The 26552-nt window shown below is 60.2% G+C and overlaps 3 protein-coding genes across 17 annotated transcripts; 2 read left to right on the top strand and 1 right to left on the bottom strand.

Moving 5' to 3' along the window:
• The first annotated feature begins 74 nt into the window (after positions 1-74).
• RELL2 (RELT like 2) lies at positions 75-16311 on the top strand. 7 transcript variants are annotated; one of them, XM_082324482.1, is made up of 10 exons: positions 1902-1985; positions 4239-4516; positions 5255-5468; positions 7164-7229; positions 7307-7373; positions 7695-7883; positions 8023-8091; positions 12926-13496; positions 15415-15457; positions 15768-16309. In XM_082324482.1, exons 3-9 carry the CDS (start codon positions 5261-5263, stop codon positions 15454-15456), a joined length of 1212 nt encoding a protein of 403 aa, XP_082180608.1. In that variant the 5' UTR covers positions 1902-1985; positions 4239-4516; positions 5255-5260; the 3' UTR covers position 15457; positions 15768-16309. The 7 variants fall into 7 exon arrangements, with proteins under 7 accessions (XP_082180606.1, XP_082180609.1, XP_082180604.1 ...); XM_082324478.1 differs by lacking the exon at positions 4239-4516 and having other exon boundaries at positions 76-1985; positions 15768-16305; XM_082324484.1 differs by lacking the exons at positions 1902-1985; positions 4239-4516 and adding an exon at positions 4834-5008 and having other exon boundaries at positions 15768-16311.
• Positions 8157-22240, bottom strand: FCHSD1 (FCH and double SH3 domains 1). 9 transcript variants are annotated; one of them, XR_014229497.1, is made up of 20 exons: positions 22176-22240; positions 21754-21851; positions 21450-21495; positions 20506-20579; positions 20103-20247; positions 19890-20026; positions 19750-19813; positions 19515-19643; positions 19230-19352; positions 19052-19147; positions 18862-18969; positions 18664-18768; positions 18209-18439; positions 18044-18127; positions 17775-17931; positions 17443-17648; positions 17224-17320; positions 17080-17147; positions 14325-14551; positions 8157-12030 (listed from the first exon to the last, which is right to left on the bottom strand). XR_014229497.1 is itself a non-coding variant. In XM_082324473.1 (19 exons), exons 1-19 carry the CDS (start codon positions 22197-22199, stop codon positions 14510-14512), a joined length of 2034 nt encoding a protein of 677 aa, XP_082180599.1. In that variant the 5' UTR covers positions 22200-22240; the 3' UTR covers positions 13504-14509. The 9 variants fall into 9 exon arrangements, 6 of the variants coding, with proteins under 6 accessions (XP_082180599.1, XP_082180600.1, XP_082180601.1 ...); XR_014229498.1 differs by having other exon boundaries at positions 14378-14551; XR_014229499.1 differs by having other exon boundaries at positions 14390-14551.
• Positions 22241-24358: 2118 nt separating this feature from the next.
• Positions 24359-26498, top strand: LOC309596188 (proteinase-activated receptor 2-like; the record flags this gene model as incomplete). The annotated part of the gene is made up of 2 exons (XM_082324031.1): positions 24359-24455; positions 25474-26498. The coding sequence occupies 2 exons, from the start codon at positions 24359-24361 to the stop codon at positions 26496-26498; spliced, it is 1122 nt and encodes a 373-aa protein (XP_082180157.1).
• Positions 26499-26552: the final 54 nt, after the last annotated feature.

Raw genomic sequence — 26552 nt, 5'->3', positions numbered from 1 at the left:
TGTAGCCCTACAGCTGCTCCCCAGTCACCCCCAGCTGCTCACCAGTTACCCCCACTTGCCCCCCAATCATCCCCAGTCACCCCCCAGCTGCCGCAGCCCACCTGCCGAGGGCACAGGGGACGCGGCAGTGGGGTCCCCGCAGGGCACCCACACCTTGCTGGGACTCGTCCCCTTCCTGGGAGCACCCCCCCGAGCTGCGAGGGACAGGGACCGCCACGGCCGACTGTCACCAGGCCAAGCAGCCCTCCCAGGTCCCACCCCGCCAGGGTGCAGGTCCTCCCGACCTCTGGCAGCCTCCAAAAATAACCCGCCGTGGTTGGCAGGGAGTGGGGACAGGGAGGCACCACCAGGCAGGCAGAGAACAAAAGCCGGGTGGAAAATTGCCGTGTATGAAAAAGCAGCCATGGAGAACGGGGGAAAAACCCTGAGCCTCATCCGGAGCCAGCGAGGGACGGGGCCAGGGCCGCACCGCGGGTGACACTGGTGGCAAAACCCTGTCCCCCGTGGGCTGGAAAGAAGAAAGGATGAAAGGAGCAGGTAGTCTTGCCCAAAGGCTCGGAAAACAAATTAGCTGAAATTGGTGCTTGGCAAGGACCTGGTCCTGCCGGTCTCCTGCCCAATCGCTTCCCGCAGGCAGGAGGTTGGGGGTGAAGGATGCTGCGCTGGAGGCAGGCTGCCCAGACCACCTGCAATAAAACGGGGTTTCAGAGAGAAGCAGGCAAAGGGCAAGGACCCCCAAGGGGCATGCCAAGAGCTGGCTGAGGATGGAGACCATGGCAGGTCGGCACTGGGATGTTCCCCGGCTTCTCGGCGACAGGATTTTGATGCTGGGTAATAAATGTACGGGAGGGAAATCCCTCAGCGTACAGCAAGGGGAGCTTCACGCGTGCATGGCCCAGAGTGCGTGGGATGGGGCTGGCGGGGCAGCAAGGTGACGGTGGGATGGCACGGGATTTTGGGTGTTGTCCTGGCCACAAGCAGGCAAGAGAACTAGTGTCAAGGTGCGATTAAATCGTGGGATTATTAAATGATGCTTCTGGTTGGATCTGCCACTTACTGCGGGGATACTGCTCCCTCCGTGCCGCTCCTCGTGCGTGTTTCCCTTTAGGATGCTGGCTTCCGAGCATGGAGCAAGGATGCTCGGGGGAAGCCAGGACCCTCTGGGCGTGACCCCACAGGGCACAGCTGTGGTCGGGGATACTCAGAGCTGCGATCCCTGGCACAGTAAGCACTGAGCCCAGCACCCACCATCTTAAATAAATAGGCTTTAAACGTGCTGAACAACAAGGGTGTAGCAGCAAATGCGTGGAGCATGCTGACGTCTCGGCAGGGGCTGCTCACTCAGCATGACGATCGCCCGGTCACCGCTCCACAAGGTGCTGCAACCAGATAGCGTCCAGTTGCCGCTCTGCAAGGTGCTGCCACCAGATAATGTCCAGCCTGGGCCACCAAGCTGCCCCAGTGGCACGGCTGAGCCACCTGGCTGGGGGAAAGGGGCAAGGAGGGGAGAAACACATCCCTGCCTCCAGTGGGATTCACTTTGCTGGCTGAGCTTGCTCTCTGGAAGCTGGGTCATCTTCACGGGTCTTGGAGCAGTGCAAAGAAAGCATCGGAGAGGGATATTTTTAGATGGTCTTTGTGCTCACAGAGCAAAAACATGCTGTGGTTTAAAGGCCATTAGCTTGCTGGGGATGCTTGAAAAACTTCAATAAGGGCTTAAGATTCAGTAAGATGTTTGACACGATGGGATGCAGCATTTTTGCAGAGATGATGGCAATTTTTGGCCTGAGCATTGTAGCAGAGACCCCAGGAGGAGCCTGCCCGCGGGATTGCTGGAGCCGGGCAATCTGGCCTGTTTAGCTGCCACGTGGACAACCAGCGGGGCCGGGACGGACGATCCCCCGAGCGGGCGCGTTCACATTGTTCGTGGGGTGACGTCTGTCATAAAGGCTGCGGAGGAGGTGCGGGAAGAGAGCGGACGAGAGGTAACGTGGCGACACGCTGGGACCGGAGCCGGCTGTGGGATGGGGCAAGGGGGGACGGTACCGTCCTTCCACCCTCTGCTCGGTTGCTCCGTCCCCTCCCTCCCCGGCCACCTCTTGGCCAGGTGGCTTAAAATTTAAGGACTTTCAGGCAATGTCATGAGAGGGAGCAAAGCCTCCAAGGTCCCTTCAGGATTCACACCTGCACCCACCAGGGAGCCCTAAGTGGGTGACCTGGAGAGGAAGGGCAGGGGGATGGTGGTGGTGAGTGGAGCAGGCAGGCAGCAAGTGGGCAGCTGCCTGTCCTGGAGCTGTGGCTGGATTGCTGTTGTGTCTCAGCTTGTGCTGCCTTGGCTGGTGGGGTCACACAGGATGCGAACAGGAGCTGCGATGGGGGCAGGAGGGGACAGAGGATGCAGAGCCCAGACTCTTGACATGCCACAAGCACGCAGCCTGCAGCCGTGTTCACATCTCCCCAGCATGGTGTGGGGCTTAGCCCCACGTGGGGACCATCCCCACTGGCCAGGATGGACACAGCCAGCCTGTTTGGGAGGGAGAGCTCAGCTGCATGGATTCACGTCTGCCATGCTGGCTGGTGTCAGGGCAGAGAGGAGCTGTGTCCTCTCTTTTGGGTCACCTGCAGGGTGCTGCCTGGGACAAGGCTCACAGTCTGGCCATAAAAGTGCTAATGGGGTCCTGCAGTGGGATGAGGATGGAGCAGCCCGGAGGGATGCTGAGGCTGGGGTGGTGAAAGCAGGACAGAGACTGGGAGCATGCGATGCCTGGGGAGAGCATTGGGAGGAGAAATGTGATCAGCTGGGGTAACCCAGCTGCAGAGCCGGGTGGGAGCAACTTGACGGTAGCGGAGCCCCCTCCTTGTCCCAGTTCACTCCATGCAGGGCTAGGATTTGTTCCCAGGCGGGCTGCTGTGCCGTCTTCCCTCTCCCCGTCCTGTGCCCCCCGGGTTGTGGAAATGCTTTGACACCAGAGGCTGTGGGAAAACGGGAATCTTCTCTCAAAGCAGGGAGGGCTGAGCAACCCGGGCTCATTTTGCCTGGCACGGCTGAAGGCTGGAAGGGGGGTAGAGTGCAGCAATGTGTTGGGTGGGTGGGAACGCCTAGGAGGAGAAAGAGCGATTTATTGTGCAGGACAGCGTGCGTGGGCATGAGAAAAAATGGGAATAAGCTCACCATGACTGCATCCCCCTGGGGCTCTGCAGGAACCCAGTCCTGCGAGGTCCCCCTCTTCAAAGAAACAAGGGCAAGAAGTAAACCGCCTTTAAGGTCTTGATCAACTGAGACTTGCATGATGTTGCAGCTTGTTGGTCCAGCATTAGGACACCTCTCCTCTCCTGCAGCCCTAGCAATGCGTGGCAAGAGCAATAAGTCTTGCTGCCCATGGTCTTTTCTTGCCATAGTTGGGCCATCTTAGGGCCTGTCTCCCTGCCAGGACAGCAGACAGACGGGTGGCACCTGTGATGTGGTGATCTCCTGAAGGCATGGTGATGGACGAGGGTCCTGGGCTTCTGAGAGTTGACTCTTGGTCACTTGTGGAGAGGGGCAGGAGCCCTCATCATCACATAGTTGAAAGCCTGGAGGAGCTGCAGGTTGCCTCATGGCAACATGGAGTGTGGTGGGATAATTCCCACAAATGAATATTTACAGATAGACAGTTCAGTAGAGATGGGGTAGGAGGGATTTCAAGGGTTGCCTGTGCTTCTCAAGGTCTGGGTGGAGGACTGGCCACTGGGTGAAGGACTGAGAGGAGCAAGCCTAATTTGTAGTAGCAAAGGAGGGTTGGGTGAAGCCTCCCAGAGTGAGGATAATGTGGTGGAGATGGAGAAGGAGGTCGCGGGACCACCATGGCTGGAGATTTTGAATGGCTTATCCATCCTTTTTTCAGCCAGGAGGGAGAAGCAGTTGGCCTGGGGCAGGGTGTAGGGCTGCAGGGTCTCCCGGGGCTCCTTTTCCACTGTCTCCTTGGGTGCTGTGGTCACGGTGCCGGTGTCTGCACCCCTCTCCCCCCACACACGCTGATGTGGGAACAGTCCTGGTGTTGCTGAGACCCACTTCCACCCCTCTGCCCTCCCATTGCCATGGCTCAGTGCCCTAAAAATCGCCGAGAGCTTTGGAAAGGAGGGTGCCAGGGGAAATTGGGGCTGGCTTGCATGAGGGTGAGGCTATTTGCCCCCAGGCGGGCAGCACCTTGCCAGCACCGGCTTCCCTGAGCGGCACTCCTGCTCACTCCCCGCTGCAGCTGCCGGTGTTTCCCTGAGCTTCTCTCTGCACCTTCATCCGCTGAAACTGCTTCGGAGAGATTTTTCCGGGGTCGGGACAGGCGGGTGCTCTCGCTGGCAGACAGTGGCAGGCTGCCGCGGCAGCCAGAAGCAGCTTGGCTCCTTCCAGAGGAAGGAAGGCAACCGGGAGCCAGGGGGCCGGAGGATGCTCGCCGCGGTCCCCAGCCACGGGAATGCGGGGTTGCTAGGAGGCAGGTGAAGGTGAAGAGGAGAGCGCTGCGGAGGACCGCAGGCCCAGGTACCGCCGCAGTGGGGACGGGGGACGGCTGGGGGAGACCTTGCCTGTGCTGGGAAGCAGAGCTGGCGAGCGGGTGGCTGAGCTCTGAGCCCCCGGGAAGGGAGACAGGAAAGCCCAGGGGAGCCGGGGCGGAGGGAGCAAGCTCAGTTCTGCGGGAGGACGATGCGGGAGCTGCCGGCTGGCTCGGCCCTCCGCCAGCCCGGCTGCCGCCGCTCCCTGCCTGCCCTGCCTTTGCCTTTGCCGGCAGAGGCCCTCGGCCGTGAGTAGCGCGGGATGCAGGGGGAGTGGGCTGGCACGGCGCGATGAGGATGCTCATCCCCCCGCAAGGGCGAGCGGGGTGATGCTGCCCGTTTCAGAGCCCGGAGGAGGCCGGGGGACCGGTGCCCTTGGGAAGCTGCCTGCAAGGGACGGGGGAGCGCCACAGCTCGGAGCCAGGCGGGCCTGCGGGGATGCTGCTGCCGCCACCACTGCCCTTGGGATGGCTCTTGCTGGGTGCGTGCGGGGCAGCAGTGTCCTTGGGAGACTGCGCTGAGCCGCCTCCAGCCTGCCCTCTCTCCCATGGGGGCCCTGCCACAATGGACCTGGTGGGGCGAGAGACGAGCCCTTGGCAGCCCACCCTGAGCCGGGAGCTGGCTCTAGCCAAGGCGGATGGGAGGAAGAGGAGGGAGAGGATGGGCACGGGGAGCCTGGCAGTGGGTGAGCACCGGGGTCTCTGATCTGCCTTCCACTTTCTCCTAGATCCGCATGTCAGACCAGAACAGCACCGACGATGGGGAGTCAGACCCCCAGCACAGCCTGTCTATGGTCTTCCTTCTTGTCCTCGTCTTCTTCATCATGGGGCTGGTGGGTTTCCTGATTTGCCATGTCCTGAAGAAGAAGGGTTACCGGTGCCGGACTTTCCGGGACGAGCTCGACCCAGATAACAAAGATGTGCTGGCGGAGCTCCAGGCCAGTGAGTGCTGGGGTGATGGGGGCTCAGGGGGGACTCGGGCACTGCATTTCGCTGGTGTGGACTGATGCTCCTTAAACATGCTTCTGGGATGTGGGCTGGAGGTGGGAAGGTTACCCATCACACGCCACTGGGTTGGAAAAAAGGGATGGGGTGGTGAGAGCAGTGCAGTGTTCCCCAGGGATTGGGAGCATGTGGCCTGGAGAGCCCTCTGATCTGCTGGCTCTGCAGGCTGGTGAAGGCTGCTGGTGCCAGGGAGGTGGGAGCCAGTGTCTGGCCCTTCCCAAAGCGGCATTATCACCAAAAGATAATTCTGGTCAACAGCCAGGACCTGCTGAATCCCCAGCGCCTGAATTATAACCCATGTCTGCTACAAGGAAAGCATCCCCAGGCAGAGGATGACAGCTGTCCCTCTGCCCCTTTGGCGTTAGGAGGTCCGGCATGGGGCCAGCATGGTGTTTGCTATCAGTCATGTGCTCTTCTAGTCCCTGTTGTGCTCATGCAGGCCAGAGGAATATGGGTGTTTCCTTGGGATCTCTGCCCCACGCTGGAAGCGGACCTTTAGGGGTTTTTCCATCGTTTCAGGCCATCGTAAGTGGCTCTTGGGTAGCAGGATTCGGAAGCCACTGCAGCATCGAGCATCGGTGCAAGCCAGAGCTCAGTTCAAGCAAGCTCTGTCATTTAGTGTTTTCATGAGTCTCTGCTGAAATGAAGTTCCTCCGGCTGCTTCCTTGCCTGAAAACAGCCAAATGGTGCTACATAACTCCTCTGGCTCATCTATGCCATCGACAGCACTCAGGAGGGTCAGCACCTCCTGCTGCCACTTCTCATGCATGGGAGGGAAACGTGGCTCCCTCAGCTTGCCCACGGATGCAGCGGGAGCTTCCAGGCGTCCTTGGATATGCTCCTCTGGCTTCAATGACTTGGCTGCATACGACACAGAGACAGAGTCTGAACCTTCTAGGATTGGCTTTGCCTGCTGGAGTTGCCACAGCCCAGGGAAACATCTCTGTGGGCTTCCAGGAGCGCAGCGGCAGCCCCTGACCATGCTCTCTGAGGCAGCTGCCTACCAGACTACAACTCTGACCTGCTCGCAGGAACATAGAACGCTGCAGACTGGGCTGAAGGTCAAGTCAGCCAAGGCTCTTGCCTCCAACAGTGGCCAGAAGCAGGCTGCAATGAATGCTGGGGATGAATACCACAACGGAGCAGACACTGAGCCAAGTTTCCCCAGCATACTCTTTTAAGCTTCTAACAGTGTGTAGCTCTGGGGCTTTCTCCATCAGAAATGGTTTCTCCGTATTTAATAGGCCCCAGTGGGTTTCTTTTCTGTGAACTTGTCCTGATTACCCTTGGAGACTTTTAGCACCCACAGCATCCTGCACCCAGGGGCTCCAGAGCTGGACTGTCCCCACAAGAAACCTCTTTGAACTTGTTTTGAACCTTCTTCCCATTAATTTCACGTGATGCTCCCCAGTTCTGAAGGAGCAACACAACCGCCCTCTCCCTCCACACATGGCTGCTGTTTTAGCCATTTCTCTTCCAGGGTGAGGGATCTGGTGTTCCCCAAAGTCTTCCCAGTGTGATGGGGGACACAAGGCTTCTCCAACCTCTCTGTCGACGTGGCTGCTCCTGGGGAGGGACTGGTGAGCTGAGTGTTTGAATCCCAGCCCTCAGTGCCACATTTTCTTTTTTCAGATGAAGAGGAGGAGCTGAACGAGGACACTGTGGAGAAGATTGTGAGATGCATCATCCAAAATGAAGGTGAGCATTTCCTAGGGCTGGCCCAGAGACATGCTGACCACTTTGGCTGACACATTCCCTTTTTCCTCTCTCTTCAGCAAATGCGGAGGCCCTTAAGGAGATGTTGGGGGACAATGAAGGGGAAATCCCAGTGCCAGTGCCCAGGTGAGGGAAGCCTATACCAGCTTGTAGCTCTTGCAGAGTAAGGGAGAAGCAGCCTTTGGGTATCACCTTGGCCTGCTGACTCTGCAGTCAGCCCCTTTCCAGCTTGTTATAAAGCATCTTCCCAACAAGAAGTCCTGCTCCCCCACAGGCTGCAATGAGTGCTTCACTCCACTGTCAAGGGGAATAGCTCTTCTATTCCTGTCCTCACAGGAGGTCCCCCCCAGAGCTGCTGCTTCTCAGGGCTTGCCACAGTGAGGCTGCACCAAGGTTGGGGAGGCTCCTCCAGATAATATGACCTGTCATATCCTTCTCCTATTGCAGCCTTTGTCCTCACCGTAACAGCCAGGATGGGGGCCCACCACATCACCACACAGTGCATCTGGGCTCCACGCAGGCCCCCTGCATCCACTGCAGCAAGAGAAAGAGGCACCCACTGCATCGGCAAGGACGGTCCAAGGATGGCAAAGGCAGGATGCACCCTGGAGAGACCACCGTCTTCTCAGTGGGCAGGTACTTAAATGAGCTTTGCCAGACATGGCCCATCTGCTCTGATGGACCAAGCATTGTGGAGACTCTTCTCAGTTTCCCTGTTCTCTTCCCCTTCCCTACTTGCCCCACACCAGGTACCCTTTTGCTCTTCCCTGTTTAGATGCCCCAGCAGTGGCGCAGCTGGGAGTCCTGAGGACCCAGGTGCCTCCTGTACCTGGAAATGCCTGTGGTATGTGGCAGGCCATGACGCACTGGTGGCTTCCCTCCTCCTTCTCCGGGAAGGTGACTCAAGCCTGTCTTGTCCTGCTGACTCAGCACTGGGCAGAGCCCCAAATCCACGTCCTTTCAAAGCCTGCTGTCCCAGCTACATGCGAGCAGGGCGCTTGCTGCCCAACAGGGGCAGTGACCCCAGTTTTAGGGATCTCATTAAGAGGGGGAGGAGGTGACAGCAGGTCCCAGGTGCAAGTCACCAGCCACCACCTTCAGAATGAAAGAGTGGCTATGCTCCTCCAGGTCGTTGCCTCCAACGATGACTGTAATTAGATGCCACGGGAGGAATATAAGAATAGGGGAATGTATCCAATACTTCCCACAAATACTCTTCCAGTCCCCACCTGGTCTCACCTCAAGGGACTTCCTGAGCTGCCTGTGGTCTCTGTGTAGTCAGTAACATTTAGTACAATCTGCAGGCTTGCCCAGGTTGCCCCATTCCCCAGCAGAAAGCATGCACAAGACTTTTAGCAAGGTCTTCCAGGGCTCAGCTCTGTACCACCATGGTGACCAGGACAGGGTGACAAGCAACTGCTGGTCCCTGGATGGCCACTCTGGTGAGACACAAAGCTCTGCTTGTGCTCAGATGCTGCAGCAGGTCTTCATTTGAGGCCTAAGCCTTGATGAAGCTCCTTGTTGTGGTCCAGAGAGACAGTCTTTTCATCACGATGTTGAGCCAGAGTGGGCATCGGGGGTGTGATTTTTTCCGCCATCACAGCTAGGAGTCTCAGTAGGGAGATGAACTTGGGGCTTTATGGGGAGCTGGTAAAGGGGAGAGACATGCTGGTCCTCCCCATGCTGAACTCCAGCTAAGATCACACCTTCTGGAGACCAACAGCTTCCTCTTTGCCCGTTGCTATCAGCTGTCCTTGGTTTAAGGGGTGGTGTTTGGTAAGCCAGATCTCTGCACAATTGCATATTCATGGCTAATCTTATTCCCTGGCCGGTACCCAGCTCCATCCACTCCTCTGTGTCCTTCATCCATGCTCTTCTCGGTCTCCTCTCACTCACCTCTGAGTGCTGGAGAAGGTGGTCTTCTTTCCTAAAGGCACTTTCCCTCAAATCTTGGTTTCCTCTATACTTAATATCCTGCATCACATCAGCCTTCTCCATGGGACAGTCATTACATTTCTCCAAGGTTATATTTTAAAAGTTCCCACTTCCCGAATCTCCTTGGTGTGAGGTCCAACTGCTAAAGGGCCTATGTGCCCATAAGGTACAAAACTACCTCCAAATTCTGGTTCTCATTTCCAAGCTGCCCCCTTTGCTCTTTCAGGTCCTGGATGACTTTTCTGGGACTGCTCTTGCTGTGTCTTATTTAATGTAAATATCCTCATTGCACAGAGTACCTCAATTTGTGACTGATCCTACATACAAAAGCTCCTTTAACCCAGCCCTTCTGTTGCAATCCTCAGGTCTTGTTCCTCTCTTTTTTTTGCTACTGCTTTTGTTTTGGACACAGTGGTTGAGAGTCCATCCCCCTTCCCTATTACCTACCGCTCATTGACTGAGTCGGGTCCCCAGCTAGTAGGCAGATGCTCATTGCTAAAGGAGTGGAAAGGAGTGAGATTAGTGGAGGTCCACCATGATCATCAGGGGCTGGAGCATGTGGCGTGTGAGGAGCTGCTGAGGGAACAGAGTTTGTTTAGCCTGGAGAAGTCTAAGGGAGGGATCTAATTGCTCTCTAAAACTACTCAAAAGGGGTGGGGGGAGTTTAAATGAAGATGGAGCTAGACTCTTCTCAGAGGTGCACAGGGAAGGGCAAGAGGCAATGGCCAGATAAGACTCAAGGAAAAACTATCACCCTGAGAATCGTGCAGCCCTGGGACAGCACCCAGGTGTGGAGGAATCTCCATCCTTGGAGATTTCCAAAACCTGACCGGATGGGGTCCTGGGCAACTTGATTGAGGGTGAGAGGTGGCCCAGTTTCGAGCAGAGGATTGGACTGGAGACTTCCCAAGGGCTTTTCCCGCCTAAATTTTTCTATACTTCTGAGGTAATCAGGGTTACATAGAATCATAGAATTGTTTAGGTTGGAAAAGACCTTTAAGAACATCAAGTCCAACCATTAACCTAGCACTGCCAAGTCCACCACTAAACCATGTCCCTAAGCACCACATCTACACGGCTTTTAAATACCACCAGGGATGGGGACTCAAACACTTCCCCGGGCAGCCTGTTCCAGTGCCTGACTACTCTTTCAGTGAAGAAATTTTTCCTAATACCCAATCTAAACCTCCCCTGGTGCAACTTGAGGCCATTTCCTCTCGTCCTATCGCTTGTTACTTGGGGGAAGAGACCGATGCCCACCTCGCTACAACCTCCTTTCAGGTAGTTGTGGAGAGAGATAAGGTCTCCCCTGAGTCTCCTTTTCTCCAGGCTAAACAACCCCAGCTCCCTCAGCCGCTCCTCATAAGACTTGTGCTCTAGACCCTTTACCAGCTTCGCTGCCCTTCTCTGGCCACGCTCCAGCACCTCAATGTCGTTTTTGTAGCAAGGGGCCCAAAACTGAACACAGCACTCGAGGTGCGGCCTCACCAGTGCCCAGTACAGGGGGACAATCACTTCCCTTGTCCCGCTGGCCACATTATTTCTGATACAAGCCAGGATGCTATTGGCCTTCTTGGCCACCTGGGCACATTGCTGGCTCATATTCAGATGGCTGTCGACCAACACCCCCAGGTCCTTTTCCGCCAGGCAGCTCTCCAGCCACTCCTCCCCCAGCCTGTAGCGTTGCATGGGGTTGTTGGGACCCAAGCGCAGGACCCGGCACTGAGCCTTGTTGAACCTCATACAGTTGGCCTCGGCCCATCGATCCAGCCTGTCCAGGTCCCTCTGTAGAGCCTTCTTACTCTCCAGCAGATCAACACCCCCACCCAACTTGGTGTCATCTGCAAACTTACTGAGGGTGCACTCAATCCCCTCATTGAGATCATTGATAAAGATATTAATATGATCAGTTCTCTCATATTATTGAATGATTTACTAACTTAGAGTTTTCCCTAAACCAGTTGTCAGTGGCAGAGCTCGTCCACCAAAGCATCTGTGTCCTTAGCCCAATCAGCTGAAGCATGTCACATCCTATTGAAACAAATGCCTTAGCGATGCTGACTAGACAGCCAGCCAATGTTTTTCTGCCTTTCCCCTCACCATCCACAGATTGGTTACGTTACCTCTTGTGCCCCCTCCAGTCCAAACCCTGCCTGCTCCTTTGAACCTGTTCCCGGCTTTTCCAGGCTGACATTGCTCAATAGCATTACCAAGAAATGATCCTGCCACTCGTACCTCCTCCCCATCCCTCTTCAGGACTGGAATGTTCTCTGGTCTTCCCAAATCACAGTGCTGGTGCCATGACTCTAAATACCTGGGTAGACCTGAAAGGTCACATTTGCTGCTGCTTGGCCTGACCCACGCAGTCCTGTGGGTACCTTGTCCAGAGCTGGAACACTTCTCTTCTTCACCCTTCTGGTCATGGGCAGCTCTTCTGACTGCAATGCTGAGGGGTCTGTATTGTCCACAGACTGTAGCCCAATCCTGTCTGGCTGCGGTCTCCTTCATCTCTGGCTTCTCATCTGGGATCTGCTCTTATCTCTTGGCCCTTTCTTCTCAGCTTCTTCCTTCAGGATGGCCGTACTGCCATTTGCTTGACCTTTGGGTCTTGTTCTTCTTTCAACCCCAGCAGTGCTTGAACTATGCTGCTGAAATTGCAGCTGAACCTCAGCAGAGCCAGGGCTATCTGCAGCTTCTTCGTGTGTGACTCAAGCGCAGGGAGAGCGGTTGCTGGGTGAGTCATGGGCTGCATGAAGTCTCTGTGGTGGGATCTGCATTCTTTGGCTGGTGGACACCAGCTCACTGTGGAAGAGATTTCCGTCTGCTGGTCCAGCAGTGGTTTGCATTGCTTACGAAGAGGAATCACAGCATTAGTCACAACCAGCTCACCTGCAATTCAGACTTTTAGGCTTTGCCTATATGTTACCCCTCACAAATCTCAAAGTTGTGGTAGATCCCTAACTTCTCTCTTCTCCCCAGGTGCAATATTGCATCACTTCTGATTATAAATGCAGCCTTTGTGGGTGTCAGACCAACTTCTGCAGTTGTTCTCCTGCCTACCCTGGAGCTCTGAGCTGTTACCTGGTACATGGTGGAGCACTGGTGAAGCACCTAGGTACCATCCATCACTCCAGGGGATGGTGCACAAGGTGCTCTGGCAGATTTTAGCCAAACAACTCCTCCTGGCTTTTGATCCCTGTACCTAAGTATAGCTTGCCCTACCAAAACCCTGTCCCTGCCTTCACTTAGGGTGCACTGCCTGCCAAAAACTCTGGCTCTTGTTCCCCTGATGGCGGTTGGTCACTGGGTGCAACATGCACATGGCTCTGCATGGCAACATCCCCAGGCTCAGACCACTTGCCTTTCACCTTCTGAATCAACACCTGAGTTTCTGTACAAGCTCCTGTTCGTACAGGTTGCATCTCAGAGCATTTCTAAGAGCTGCAACCCATCTTGCTGCATGGAGGACAGGCCAGCAGTGGCTGCACCAGCCAACATCAGGACTGACCTTTTTATCCTTCTCTTTCTGTTTGTTTTGCCAAAAATGAAGGGGAAAACGGGGTTAAGTCAGTAGGGGCATGGCTAGAGTGGAGGTCAGTGGTGTTGAATGGGTCTGAAAGGCTGGAGATCAGCACCAGTCCATGACAAAGAGAGGAGAACTGAGGCTGGAGGTGCAGGCAAGCTGGAAATACAGCTGGGAGAGAGGAGGGAAGGGATTTTGATCCATCCTGCCCCTATTCCAGGTTTCGTGTCACACACATCGGGAAGAAACCCACTTTCCACGAGCAGCAGGATGGTCCCCTGCCCGACGGCAGCCGGGAGCCGAGCACGGAGGAGCTGGAGCACAGCAGCAACCGGCTCCAGCGGGAGCGGGCTCGCAATGGGACTGTCCCCACGGGTGGCCTGCAGAATGGAGCCGTCCAGAAGGGTGCCCAGAGCAGCAAGGGTGGGGAGCAGAGCCGCTCCACCACCCCAACCCCAAACACACCAGCCAGCTCTGGCACTCGTGACAGCAGGCGGGTGGGCAAGGGGTCCGGCGTGGCAGGCTCACTGCAGGATGCTGGCACTGCTCCGGGGAGTGCCAGCCACCAGAGGAAGCTCCTGAGCCATCGGGTGCTGGGAGGGTCAAGTCCCAGCATCCCAGGAGAGCTGGTGCAGGAAGGAGCTAGCATCTGCCTGGATGAGACCGGACTGGGGTCAGCAGATGAAGTGTCAGATATTCATGGGAGCCTGAGTCTGCATGAACAGGCTGATGAGTTGGGAAGAGACGACAGCAGCAGAAAACAGCCTGGAGCAGAGGACATGGGGCAGCAGGTAGGTTCCTCCTCTTCCTTGTCCCTGTGTGGTCCCCCGGGCTGGAGGGTTTGAAGCACCCTGGGTCCTGCTGCCGACAAGATCAACCAGCCCAAGCATGGTGGTGTGAGTTGTGCAGCAGGGACAGATGAGCCGAGGCTTGCGCCAGGCTGACTGCGGTGTGGGACCTGCCCTGTCCTGCCCACCCTGTGTCTGCTTACCTTTTTTGATTCCATTTTCCCATCCATTTTCTAATGTTTGGGACATGCAGAGCCACCGTGACAGTTCCCACCCTGCTGGTCCCTGCACTGCAGGGGAAAAGGCAGGTCACTGGTTGACTTGCATGGGGGATGCTGCAGACCTGCTGCCAGCTGCCCCTTGGGCAAGGGATGCATTTTCCTTTGTGGCTAGGCTATTTGGGGACATCCGTTGGGATCACTTTTTCCTGCCCTGGGGGAGCTCTGCTGCTGCACATAGTTTGGTCTCTCCAAAACTGTAGCCTCATTGCAGTGCTGGGGCTCAACATGGCCAGCAACGTACAGGCAGGGACAGATGTCTCCAGGAGCCTTTCTTGCCTTGAAGTCTGGGAAATGGTGAAGCCAAGTGGTCATTTCTTGGTTGTCCTTCCCTGCTCTAGAGGGGCTGGTGCTGGCTGTGCTCAGAGAGGAGGACAGCCCACCCTGGCTGGTGCTCCCAGCACCCTGGTATCTTCCAACCTTCCCACCTGACTGCCTTGCTGGCGGTGCTAGACAGCTCCAGGGCAGCACTGGCGAGGACACCATTTGCTTGGCCATCAATGGCCCTCAATTTGGGGGATTTGCTCCCTGCTTACTGCCTTCGGGCTCTTACCACTGAGCATTTGCTGTTGGTGGTGGTAGCAGGCACCCAATATGTTCATTCACCTGTATGCTCACCCGTGGTTCTGCAGTTGGGAAAAGACAATTTTCATGGAAGGGGGCTGGGGGAAAGCGCCTGGTGCGATGTCACCTCACTGAGGCTGCACGCACTGAGCAGCCCCAAGAGCTGGCCTCAGCTCACCCTGCAAAACCAGCACCCGGGCACACGTGGCAAAGCCCCTGGAAGAAAAAGGAAGCAAACTGTCTGGGTAAAAATCCTGGCATGCTTCAAAGCCAGGGACATTCCCTGAGGCTGGCTCTGCTCGAGCTCCATGGGCTGGGCACGGCATGTGCCAGCAGCCCTTGGCAGGGAGGTGGGATGGGGCAGGACTGGGTCAGCATGGGAGAGCCCCAGCAAAGGTGCCTACCTGAACGTAGGCTAAGGAAAAAGCAGGAACCCACTGTGTTATTGTTTCCCTCTTTGCTTTCTGGTGACTGGGCTGGAAGGTTTGAGCTGTTTTGTGGAGAAGGGCAGCCCAAGGCAGCCACACAGGACAGAGCTGATGGGCTGTAGCCCTTCTCCAGAGACCTGGAGAGGTGGTGACAGGTCCTCCTTCCTCCCATGGCCCACTGTGCCTTGGGTGATGGATGTGGTCCCTCTGATCACTGAGAAAGCAGTTAGTTACATACAGGGCAAGCCCAGGGACATGGTGATTTTTCTCCTCTTTGTCTGTCCCCTCTGTGGTGCCAGGCTCTTGCCTTGGTCCCTGCACCAGGATTGGCATGTTGCTCTGATGTGCTCCATGACATGAGGTCCCAGGAGAACGGTGATGGGATCTCACTGGGACATTTGTCACCAAGCCCTGGCACCACTTGGACACTCCCTCATCCCCTAAGTCCCAGTCAGGGCCACCATGAGGGTTGTTAGCTGCTGCTCAACGTGCTCCGCATATGATGGGGAAGGGCAGAGATGGCGCTCGGGCTGTAGTCAGCTCCTGGAGCCTCAGCGGAGTTCTGCCCACTGGCCCAAGAGTCACTGCTGTGGCCAACAGAGACCTGGCCTGCAGGAGCACTGACGTCCACATGCCTTCTCCATCCCACAGGAGCCCAGCACTGCAGTGCAGGACCGAGGAGCAACTGTGTGATGTGAGTGCTCATCCCCAGCCCCTGGGGCGATGTCCGGGGTGGGGTGGGAAGGCACTGGCAGTGTCCCTGCCCCGGTGGGTCACAGCCTGATGATGGAGAGAGGGTGAACCCCTTCTCCAGGAAGGTTGGTTCCCAATGCATTGTATCCTGCATGGGCAGGTCCTCTTGCCCACATGCCCAGCCACAGGCAGCGATGCCAGTGGGTAGCTGTGCCAGCTCCAGGCAGACACGGGGCCAGGACAGCCTGGTCACGGCTGGCGGGGGATGCCACAGCCGTGGGACAAGTCCCATCCTGTCCCTCTCCCTGCAGCTCCTCTCCGCTCCTGCCTGGAGCATGGACGGGAGGCATGCAGCCCCTGGCCCCCATGCCGGGCTGGGGGATCTGCTGTGGGGGGACCGTGGGGCAACCAGCCCCGGGCGAGCAGCTACGCGCTTGGCATGGCCGGAGCGACGCGCCGATGTTACAGACAACTGCACTTGGTGCCAGACCTCATCCCATTGGCAATAGGTACCTGACTCCCACCCACCGCACCTGCTCTGGAGACCCTCCCGGGGGACCCTTGGGCCTGGCAGGGGCAGGAGAGCACCCAGTCCCTGCTGCCCACCCGGTCCCTGCAGCCCCACAGCGCTGGGGGAAGGATGCATCAGAGGTGGCTGCAGTGAGGGGCAGGGACGAAGGCAGAGGCTTGAGCCCCCCCGGAGCTGGGGACAGCACCCCCCCACCCACCCAGCACGTTCACTGCAGAGCACAGCCACCCGGGCACCCCCGCCACGTAAAGCGGTCACGGGCACAAATCCTGCACTGGCGAGGGACCCTGCAGGTCCCCAGGAGATGCTGGCGGAGAGAGGAGCCTCCAGCCCCGTCCCAGCACACAAGGGGCCGGAGCCCAGCCCTGGGGGCAAGATCACACCCTGGCCGGGCCAGCGGGCAGCCCCGGTGCCCGCGGCGAGCTTTGGTGTGTAACCGCACTGTACATACACAAGCTAAAACCATTAAAGCTGCTGAACCCCTTGGCAGAGTCAAGTGGCTTTATTGGGGCCCAGCCCCCACCTGCCCACTCCTGCCTGCGGGGAGATGCCCAGATGCCCAGGAGGCAGGCAGGGCCCCGGGGCTGGGCCCCCCAGGGAACCAGGGCTGCACCGGGGGTGCACGGGCAATGCCAGGCAGAAGGCTGGGTGAGATGGGGCATGGCCATGGCACTGAGCACCCCGAGAAAGGGGCTGCCAGGATGCCCCATGCTCTATAGGAATGCAAGCGGTGCTGGGCAGGATGCGGCCCCTGGAGAGACCAGCTCGGGGCGTGGGGCAGCGCCAGCCCCTGCTGCCAGGACAGCAGCCCGCAGGGGTGCAGTGGTTCGCTTGGGCGAAGCTTTTTGGGGAGTAGGGAGGGACGGGGGCACCCACAGGGTCAGCTGAAGTGCAGCTCGGGGTCGGGCTCGGGGGCTCTGCTGGGTGGTGGAGGGGGTGCACGGAGCTGTGGAGAGAGGAGATACCCTGCCACCATGCTGAAGCCGCTCACCCTGCTCCAGACCCCCCTAAAGCATATGGGTGGCACCGTCCCTCATTATGGGAGGGCTGGGGCAGGTCTGGGGGGGGCACAGCATTGCTGTGATGGGGCTTACCGGCCGGAGGCGGGTGGCTGCCAGGTCCGGAGAGCTCTGCCCGCTGCCTGTGCCATCCTGCCTGCAACCTGGAAGGGCCCAGGCAGCTCAGCCCAGCTCTCTGCCTGCCCCCCCAGCCCCTTTCCCAGCCCCGCCAGCACTCACCTCCCAGCAGCGTTTCGGGAGAGGCGCTGGGGGCCAGGCTGGTCCCAGGCACAAGGCCAGGAGGGGAGAAGGGTGGTGGGGATGGTGACGGCAGCTCCTGCAAAGACAGAGCCAAGAGGGATGGGAACAGCAGGGAGGGTATCCACCCACCAGCAGCCACAGCACAAGATGGGGGGCTGCCCCATGCCGAGGGGATGTGGTGACCCTCTTGCCACTGACCTGCCCGGCTGCCCCCTGGCCCCCAGTGAGCTCCTCCACCACCAGGGAGGGGAAGACGCCGATGCGGCCATTGAAGTCGCCCGTCCAGAAGCCGTCGTCCACCTCGCCAGGGGCGCGGGGCAGCACTCGGATGATGGCCCCCTCAGGGAAGCTCAGCTCCTCGGGGCTCTGCCCCTCATAGTCGTACAGGGCTCGCACCAGCCAGGCTGCGGGGAGGATGCAGTGGGGGGCTCAGCACCCTCCGGTGCTGCTGCTGTGCAGGGCCTCAGCATCCCCCTCAGCCCCGCGCAGATGTCCCCCTTCCCCAGGGAAAGTGACACACCAGCACCCACCTCCGGGCTCCAGCACCAGTTCCGCGGCCATGATGTTGGAGAGCTGGCGGTGCAGGGCAGAGGGTCCTGGGGGGCCAGCCCCAGCCCCTGGCTCACTGCCCAGGGACAGCAGGTACTTTTCAGGGACGTAACCGACCTGGCCTGCTTTGTTCCGAGCCTGAAGGGGCAGAAACCGTGTGACCGTCCCAGCCCCTGGGGAGGGGACAGCCCTGGGGACCTCCGAAATGTGTCCCCCCCAGCCTGGAGGTGGGGGCTCAGCCCACTCTCACCTTCACCCACTCCTCCGCGTCGCCGTCCTCGATGACCTCCAGCTCCTCTCCCTGGGTGATGGACAGCTCGTCTGCCTGGCAGCCCTGCAGGGGACAAAGTGGCAGGGAAGCTGGGGGTGCCGGCTCTGGGCAGGCAGGGTGAGGGGCAGGCAGCCATGGCTGTACCTGGTACCCAAAGATCACCCGGCAGGTGTAGGGGTAGGTGCGGGCAGCGGGGCTGGGCTCATCGTCCTCATCTGGCTCGTCACTGTCCTCATAGTCATCGAACTCGGCTGGATCCAGCCCTGCAGGCGCCTCCTTGCCCGCCCCCACCACGGCCCCTGCCAGCCAAGTGTCCACGTCCAGCCCTGCTGCCCGCAGCAGTGCCAGCCGTGCCTCTGCCTTCACCTGGCTGACCTGGAAGAGCCGGGGGGGACATTGTCAAGGCCTAAGGGGACACCTACGGGGTGCAGGGACAGCCCAGCCAGCCCCGTCGCCCCTGGTCCCCAGCATGGTTGCCACAGTGGCAGAGCATCCCCAGCGTCGCATCCCTAGCCACCACACCTCCCCATCCCTGTGTCCCCCACCCTGGGGGTGGCAGACCTTCAGGCCACCCTGAGCCTCCTGCCTGGGGGACCCACCTCTGCCTTCCGGATGTTTTCCCTTGCTTCTTCCATCCGCCGCTCCATGGTGGCCACCTCTGCCTCTGCGACCTGCTGCCGCCTGGCCTCCAGCCGCTGCAGCACCTGGGTGGGCACCCGCAGGTCAGTGGGGTGGTGGGAGCTGGGGAAGCCCCTCCTTGAGTTCCCCTGTGCTCCGTGGGGAAGGACAGCACCCACCTCCTCGCTGTGCGCCTTGTTTTTGCGTTCCCGAGCCACCCGTGTGGCCCAGCGTCTTGCCTCCTTCTCCAGGCTGGCCCCATCATCCCCCGGCGGCAGCAAGCACACCTGGGCGAGGGCAGGGGGGCTGAGAAGGGGCTGGCTGTGTGGACCACCCCCCCGCCCTGCTGTAATGTCCCCCCTCACCTACCTCCTCCACCCCAGTGAGCTGGAAGCGCTGCTCGGGGGCCAGGGCGAAGGCAGGGTGGTCCTGCAGGAAGAGGAGGAGGTCCTGCTCCCGGCACACCTGCAGCAGGGGAGCAGTGTGGGGCCGGGGGGCTCGCCTGTCACCTCTTGCCCGCCCCTGCTCCCGGGATGGGTGCCATTACCTGCACGGATGCCTCTGCAACGCCCTGGAACCAGTCCCGCGTGGCCCGGCAGGTCTCCACCTCCGTCCGGCTGGCCACCAACAAGTGTTCCCGCAGCCGCTCGTAGAGGTCACCATCCAGCGCCTGGGGGAAAGAGGGTGGGAAACCCCCCCGGCACTGCCTGACCCCCCAGGGCAGCCAGGTCTGACCCCACACCAGTGGCATCTGACCCTTGCAGTGGCACAGGGGAGATGCTCCTTGTGGGACCCTGTGGAGGGGATGCCGAGGGGTCCGGGCAGCTCTTACCTGCATGGCGGCGGGCAGCTCTACCCGCCAGTAATGCTCCAAGTGGGCGGTGGCAGACACCAGGGCAAAGCCGTACTCGTTCTGCACCCCTGCAAGCTGCCTTGAGTGCTCGGCCAACCGCGCTGAGAACTGTGGGGACAGGGAGTGCGGGGCTTGGCAATGGGTGGGGGCCACCAACCTGTGTCCCTCCGCATCCCTGTGCTTGGGGACCCCGCCAGCCCCCTGCGCTGCTGACCTTGGCACTGAGTTTTTGCAGACTGGCCTTGGTGTGAAATATCCTCCGGTCGCTCTTCCGGAGCCTGGGGAGGATGGAGGGGGAGACATGAGACCACCCTGCGGCCACAGCAGTCCCCCACTGCTGTCCCCTCTGCTCACCGAGCCTCCACATCGGCTGCCTTGTCCTTGGCCACCTCGCTGCTCCGCTGGAGGTGGGTGAACTGCTTCTTCGCCTTGTCCAGCTCCTTCACCGTCTCCAGCAGCTCCGCCTGTGCCTTCTGCAGCCGCTCGATGCCCTGCAGGGAGCGTCAGCTGTGGGGGGACAGCTGTCCTGACCGCCCGGGCACGGGGGACATGTCCTTGCCCCAGTACCTTCTTAAGCATCCGCTCCTTGGAGAGGCGGGCAGTCCGGGCGGCCTCCGCAGCGAGGGCACGGTAGCTTTCCGAAGCAGTAACACGGACCTGCCCGGCGTGCGCAGTCCCCTCGATGACACCCTTCCAGACAGCAACCGCGCTCCTGCAGGTGTGGGGGTTAAGACAGGACAGGGTACTCTCCTGCCTCCCTGCTTTCGGGGATGCCCGGCAGGACAACCAGCACCCCTAGCCCCTGTGGTTCCCACTGAGTCAGGTACCACATCCTTGGGGACATCCCACCCCGGGCTGCATCCCCGGGACACCCGAATCCTGGTTGGCATTAGGCATCTCCCAGCTGGGATGGCCACAGATGGGCACAGCCAGCCCCAGCCCCTCGTCCCCATCCCTGTCCCCAGCCCACCTTGAGTCGCTGGCCTCGCTGCGGCCCCGCTGCCAGTCTCTCTTCACAAACTGGCTTGCTAGCCTCTGTAGTGCCTGCAGACAGACCCATCATCACCGTCAGTCCCCAACCCCACCAGGCACCCCGGCACCCTGCTGTCCCGCTTGGGGGCTGAAACTGGCCTCCCCCAGACTGGCTGCTCACCTCATGGGTGTCCCCAGAGCAAGGGACACACACACACCCCACAGTGACTCGGTGTCAGCAGGGACCCCATCCCTCTCCCCATGGGAAAACTTTTTTGGGGAGCAGCCACCACCATGAGAGGACCCCCCTGCTGCGGCTTTCAGGACAGAGGACCAGCAAGGGGACACCAGCGAGGGACACCAGCTGCAGAGGCAGAGCAGAGGAGCCCCCAGCAAAGCCAAGCATAGCATGACCCCAACCCTGGGGGGACAGTCCCCCCCCAGCCTGGGGAGGGAAGAAGGAGTGGGGTGGCATGGTGCCCGGCTACAGGAAGGGGGGATGCATCTTTGCTGCAGCGTGTCCCCAAGGGATGCTGCAGGGATGTCTCACCGAGCAAAACCAGGCTCGGGCATTTAAGAGCAGAGCCCTGTGATGACCCAGCAGACAGCAGCGCCGGGCAGTTTCCTTCCCCTGTAAGGTTTTCCCTCCAGACCCCCAAAACACCCGAGGTTTGGGCCATGCTGTGCTCAGCAAAGTACCCCAGCGGGTGCCCTAATGTGGTCGGTGTCCCTCCCTGGCCGGGAAAATGCTGAGCCCATCCACCACCGGCCTCCAGGGCCGACATGGAGCACCAAGCCCTGTTTTGATCGGATAATTTTCAATGCTGCCCATCGCCTGTGTGGGGCCGTGCCCCGCTCTGAAACACCCCGCGTGGGAAGGACAGGGCTCGGTGCTCGTGCCTCCCTGGGCCATCGGTCCCCAAACCGGTGGCACCTCCTTACCTGCCCGTACTCCCTGTCGATGGCGGCCCTCTGCTTGCTGTAGGACCTGCGGGGAGAGGGCACGCGGGGCAGGCGAGGACCCACGCAGGGCAGACAGGGACAGGCCACCCTCGCCATCACCCCCCTGCCACCACCCCGCACAGGGATGTCCCCATCTGGCCACCCCTGGCAAGCGATGGAGCCCACGACCTCGACACGGCATGCTCAAGGTGAGCCATGCCTGGCAGGCTGGCTCCTGCCCCACGCATGGGATGAGCTGGCCGGTCTCAGCCCGTGCGGGGGGACACACGCGTGGGGACCCTACCTGATGTCCTCCAGCAGCTCGGCGTCCCGCTGCTGCTTGCCCTGCAGGCCCGAGAGCTGCTCGAGGAGGTGGACCCGCACCTCCTGGGTGAGCTTCACCTGCGGGACGGCACCGCTCAGCGCCCGGGGACCGCTGCGGCCCCGGCCGGGCTGGGATGCGGGGGGCGTGCGCCGCCCCCGCCGGCCCCGGTACCGGTCCCCGCTGCCCCCCTCCCCCCGGGTGCCACTGCAGGTGCCCAGCCGCGGCCCCGCTTCCCCAGCCCCGGTCCAGATCCGCCGGGGGCGACTCCCGATTCCCGCTTCAGGACCCGCCGCCGGTCCGCCGACACCGATGGAGGACCCGGTCCCGTTTCCCCGGTCCCGATCGCTCCGTCCCGCTGCCGGGACCCACCCCGGTGCCTCCCTCTCGTCCCCCCCCCTCACCTTGCGCGGCGGCGGCGGCTGCATCGCTGCGCTGCCCCCGGCCCCCGGCCCCCGGCCCCCGGCCCCGCCCCGCGTGTGCGGAGCCCGGAACTGCCGGGACCGGCCCCGCCCCGCCCTCCGCCTGGCCCCGCCCCTCCCGGTTGACCCGCCCCGCGAGCACCGCCCCCCGGCAGGACTCGCCCCGCCCCTTTCCCCGCCCCCTTCTCAGACAAGCCACGCCTCGCGTCGGACAAGCACCGCCCACCGCGCCAGGCAAGCCACGCCCACCTCGGTGCCCCGCGCGCCGCCTAGTGATCGGTGCTGCACGTCCCACCGGAGCGCGGGGAGACGGGGAGATGGGGACACGGGGGATGGGGACACGGGGGATGGGGACACGGGGAGATGGGGACATAGGGACATGGGGAGATGGGGAAGTGGGGACACGGGGACGCAGGGACATGGGGACACAGGGAGATGGGGACATAGGGACATGGGGAGATGGGGACGTGGGGACACGGGGGATGGGGACATAGGGACAAAGGGAGATGGCGACGTGGGGACACGGGGAGATGGGGACATACGGACATGGGGAGCTGGGGATGTGGGGACACGGGGATGCAGGAACATGGGGACACGGGGAGATGGGGACATGGGGAGATGGGGACGTGGGGACACGGGGATTGCAGGGACATGGGGACACAGGGAGATGGGGACATAGGGACATGGGAAGATGGGCACATGGGGACACGGGGACGCAGGGACATGGGGAGATGGGGACATAGAGACACAGGCAGATGGGGACGTGGGGACACGGGGACACAGGGACATGGGGACAGGGGAAATGGGTAGACAGGGACACAGGGAGATGGAGACGGGGGTTGGGGACATGGGCAGACAAGGAGACCGGGACATGGGGACATGGGGAGCACTGGGGCCCATGTCCTGGGCAGAAGGACATGGGGACATGGGGAGTGCTGGGGCACGGGGACACTGGAAACACTGGGCACCGCGTCCTTGTGCATGAGGACACACAGGGCACTGGCCCCAGGACATGGTGATACATGGGGTGCCAGGGCACTGGTTCTGGGGCACAGGGAGATGTGGGGTGCTGGAGCACTGGTCCTGGGGTGTGGGGGCTTGTGGGGCAGTGGGGCCTCAGCCCCCAGGCACGGGGACACGTGGGGTCCCACGTCATGTGGAGGGCGCGGAGCCCCTGGCTTGGCAGGACCCTGCCATGGGGATACAGGTGTGATGCTGAGCAGTGGCATTCAGTGAGGGCCACCTGGAATCAGGAGGGCTCCCCCGCCAGCCCTTCTGTCCCCTGGTTCCTCCATCCCTCTGTCCCTCTGTCTCCCTCCCCCCCCCCCCCCCCCCCCCTTCAGCTCTCACTTCTCTTTCTGTCCTGCTTTTTCTCTGTCTGTGGTTCCTGCAGAGCTCATGGCTCTCCCCACTGCCCCTTTTATCCGCTTCTTGCTCTCTCCCTGACATTTTTGGGGTCTGTCACACATGTCCTGGTTCCCTTGATGTGTGTTGATGTGCAAGGCTGGGCTGGAGCTGTGACACCAGGTCTGTTATTCTCCTCCATGGCCCTTCTGCTGCAGGAGGCACCCACTTGGGTGGCAGGAAGGGGACGGCAGAGTGGGACAATGCAGGGCAGGTCCATCTACAGGGTGACATCAGCTTGTCAGCCCAATCAAGGTGATTGATACCTGGGAGTGTCTGGTCCTGGCACAGCTGGGCAGACAGGGTGCCCTGTGTTGCTGGGGTGCTGCAATGGGGCAGGGGCACATGTCACAGGGCTGGGAACCAGCTGTCTCCTTCCTGCCCCACACCAGGGGCACGTACAGCTCTACCTGCCCACTGTGTTTCACAGCCGTCTTTTGACGGCTGCCTTATGTCTGCTTCCTCCTCCCCGTAGCGTGCTGGTGGCTGGAAATCACCCTAGTCTTGGTGACGTCCCCTGGATGCTCAGTGGTAGCGGCAACAGGCAGTCATCTCGTGCCCTCCACCTCCCATCTGGTCACTCAGACCACAAGGACGTGCACAGGACATAGACAGCCCCCGGGCACGACTTGGAGGATAAAGAGGAAGGGTGTCAGTGGGGAGGGGGCTGGCGCCTGTCCTGCTGCAGTGACGCACGCTGTGGCCAGCCCTGTCTGTGGCATTTGTGCAGACTCAGCTTGCACAGAGGCCACCCTGCAGAGATGTCCCAGCCAGTGCCTTCACCCGGCTCTGCTGCTGTCTGCGCCGCCCTCCTGCTCAGCTGCGCCTGGCTCGGCTCGGCGACCCAATTCTCTCCAAGTAAGTGCTTTGTTGGGTCGGGGGGTGATGGGGTGGGGCAGGTAGGCTTCACTGGGACAGGCCAACATTGTGGCCCATGACACTTGGAGAGGATAGCTGGATGTCACGGTGAAAGCTCAGGACACTGCTCTGCTGCCTTCCCTGGGTGTCCATGTTGAAAACGTAAGTAAAGATCTGAAACCCTGACACCCCTTCCCCATCCGTTAGCAAAAATCAGATTACTGCTCTCATAACCTGAATTTCACCTGTCCCCTGGATGCGGAGAGGTGGCAGAGGTTGTGGGAAACCTGTTGGATGTAACTGGGTGTCCTGGGAACCACCGGGACAGAGCTTTTGGAGCTGGCAGTGATGTGCAGGGGAACAGAACCCAGCTGCGTTTTTTGAGCAAGCTAGAAAAAGGATTTGATCAGCAGTTGTTTGTCTGGTGTTCTTCCTGTTCTTCGCTTTTGTTCTGAGCGTGCAGGAAGGTGGTGAGGTGTGCACACCCCTGGCCACGGCGGGGGGCTGAGCCAGGGGACCTGGCCAGGAAGAAGAGGAGGCAGGAGCCCCAGTGGGAGAACATCTCCCATCCTGGCATGAGTGGCCACATCCTGACCCCATCCTGGTGTGCATTTCCCATCTGCCCTTTCAATCCTGTTGGGTTGCAGGGGACCCGTTGTGCTGGGCTCGGTAGGAAAAGGGATGTCAGCAGAGCTATGTGTCCCCACAGGGGCACATAGGTGCAGAGCCTGTCTGGGCTGCGGGCAAGGTGCCCAGCTGGGCTGGCACCACCGTGGTGGCAGGGCAGGGTGAGCAGCATGGATGGTGCAGGATGTGGCATGGCTCCGTGCGACGAGGGCAGCAGGATGCTAAGGGCTCCCATGTCCCAAGCTGCCCCTGCCACGGGGCAGGGAGATGTCAGATCCTGGATTTGCTGGTGGCTAGGCAGGGAGGGGTGACAGCTCCTGCATGGTTCTGAGTGGGAAGGGGCAGTGGAAGGGGGCTCTCGGCCGAGCCTGATGCCTTGTGTCCTCCGCAGTGCGTGGCAAAGGGCGAGTCTTGATCCCCCTCACTCCCCAAGAAGAAGCCACATGCCCCAGGGCCTCCGTGGAAGCTTTTCTCAACAGCACCCTTACCACCCGCCTCCTCCCTGCCCTCTACTCTGTGGTGCTGCTCGTGGGGCTGCCAGCCAATGCTCTGGCCTGCTGGGTCCTGGTGACAAACTTCAGGAGATGTTCCAGCACCCTCTTCCTGCTCAATCTGGCCAGTGCCGACCTGCTCTTTGTCCTCCTGCTGCCTTTCAAGATCTCCTACCACCTCTTGGGCAATCACTGGCTCTTTGGGGACTACCTGTGCCGTACCATGGTGGCCTTCTTCTATGGGAACATGTACAGCTCCATCCTCTTCCTCACCTGCATCGGCCTCGAACGCTACATCTCTGTGGTGCACCCATTCCTGTGGAAGGGCTCCAGTTGGATGTGGGGCAAGGTGGGCATCTGTGTGGGCATCTGGCTGGTGGTGGGGCTGGGCATGATCCCTCTGCTTTTGTACCCCCAGACAAGTCATATCTCAAGCCTGAACATCACAACGTGCCACGACGTCCTAGGAAAGGATAAGCAAATGTTCCTCGTCTACTATTTTCTCTCCCTGGTGGGGCTGGGCTTTGGCTTGCCCTTCGTGCTCATGACAATCTCCTACAGCTGCATCCTTGTGCGGCTGCTGGCCACGGGCAGACGCTATGGGCAAGTGGTGCATGTCCTGGCCCTGGTCCTCCTGGTCTTCATCCTCTGCTTCACCCCCAGCAACGTGCTGCTCTTCATCCACTACATTCTGGAGGCCACGGGGTGTAACAACATCACCTACATCTGGTACACCCTGGCCCTCGTGTTCAGTGTCTTCAACAACTGCTTCGATCCCTTTGTCTACTTCTATGTCTCCCAGGATTTTCGAGGCTGGGTCCGGGATGCAGGCAGCTGTTGCCCAGGGGGGCTCAAGACCTCATCGGGGAGGGCCTTGGAGAAGGCAGCCCCGCCTCTGAGGTCCAGCGAGCAGAGCCAGGTGTAGGCAGGGCTGAGGGGTGCCAGGCTGTGTCCCCCTGCCCTGGGAGGGGGAATCCTG

Source organism: Platalea leucorodia (genome assembly GCF_965183815.1).
Source record: "Platalea leucorodia genome assembly, chromosome: 11".
Taxonomy (NCBI): Eukaryota; Metazoa; Chordata; class Aves; order Pelecaniformes; family Threskiornithidae; genus Platalea; species Platalea leucorodia.
The sequence above is the reverse complement of the archived record's forward strand: the minus strand, read 5'-3'. Positions and strand labels throughout refer to the sequence as shown.

Coding starts and splice junctions, on each gene's coding strand:
- RELL2 (XM_082324478.1), top strand. CDS start 1,749: ATGCAGCATTTTTGCAGAGATGATGGCAATTTTTGGCCTGAGCATTGT. Junction 5,469..7,163: donor GCTGGCGGAGCTCCAGGCCA/GTGAGTGCTGGG, acceptor TTCTTTTTTCAG/ATGAAGAGGAGGAGCTGAAC. Junction 7,230..7,306: donor ATGCATCATCCAAAATGAAG/GTGAGCATTTCC, acceptor CTCTCTCTTCAG/CAAATGCGGAGGCCCTTAAG.
- FCHSD1 (XM_082324472.1), bottom strand. CDS start 22,199: ATGCAGCCGCCGCCGCCGCGCAAG. Junction 20,580..21,449: donor TCGACAGGGAGTACGGGCAG/GTAAGGAGGTGC, acceptor GTCTGTCTGCAG/GCACTACAGAGGCTAGCAAG. Junction 19,814..19,889: donor GCAGCCGATGTGGAGGCTCG/GTGAGCAGAGGG, acceptor CATCCTCCCCAG/GCTCCGGAAGAGCGACCGGA.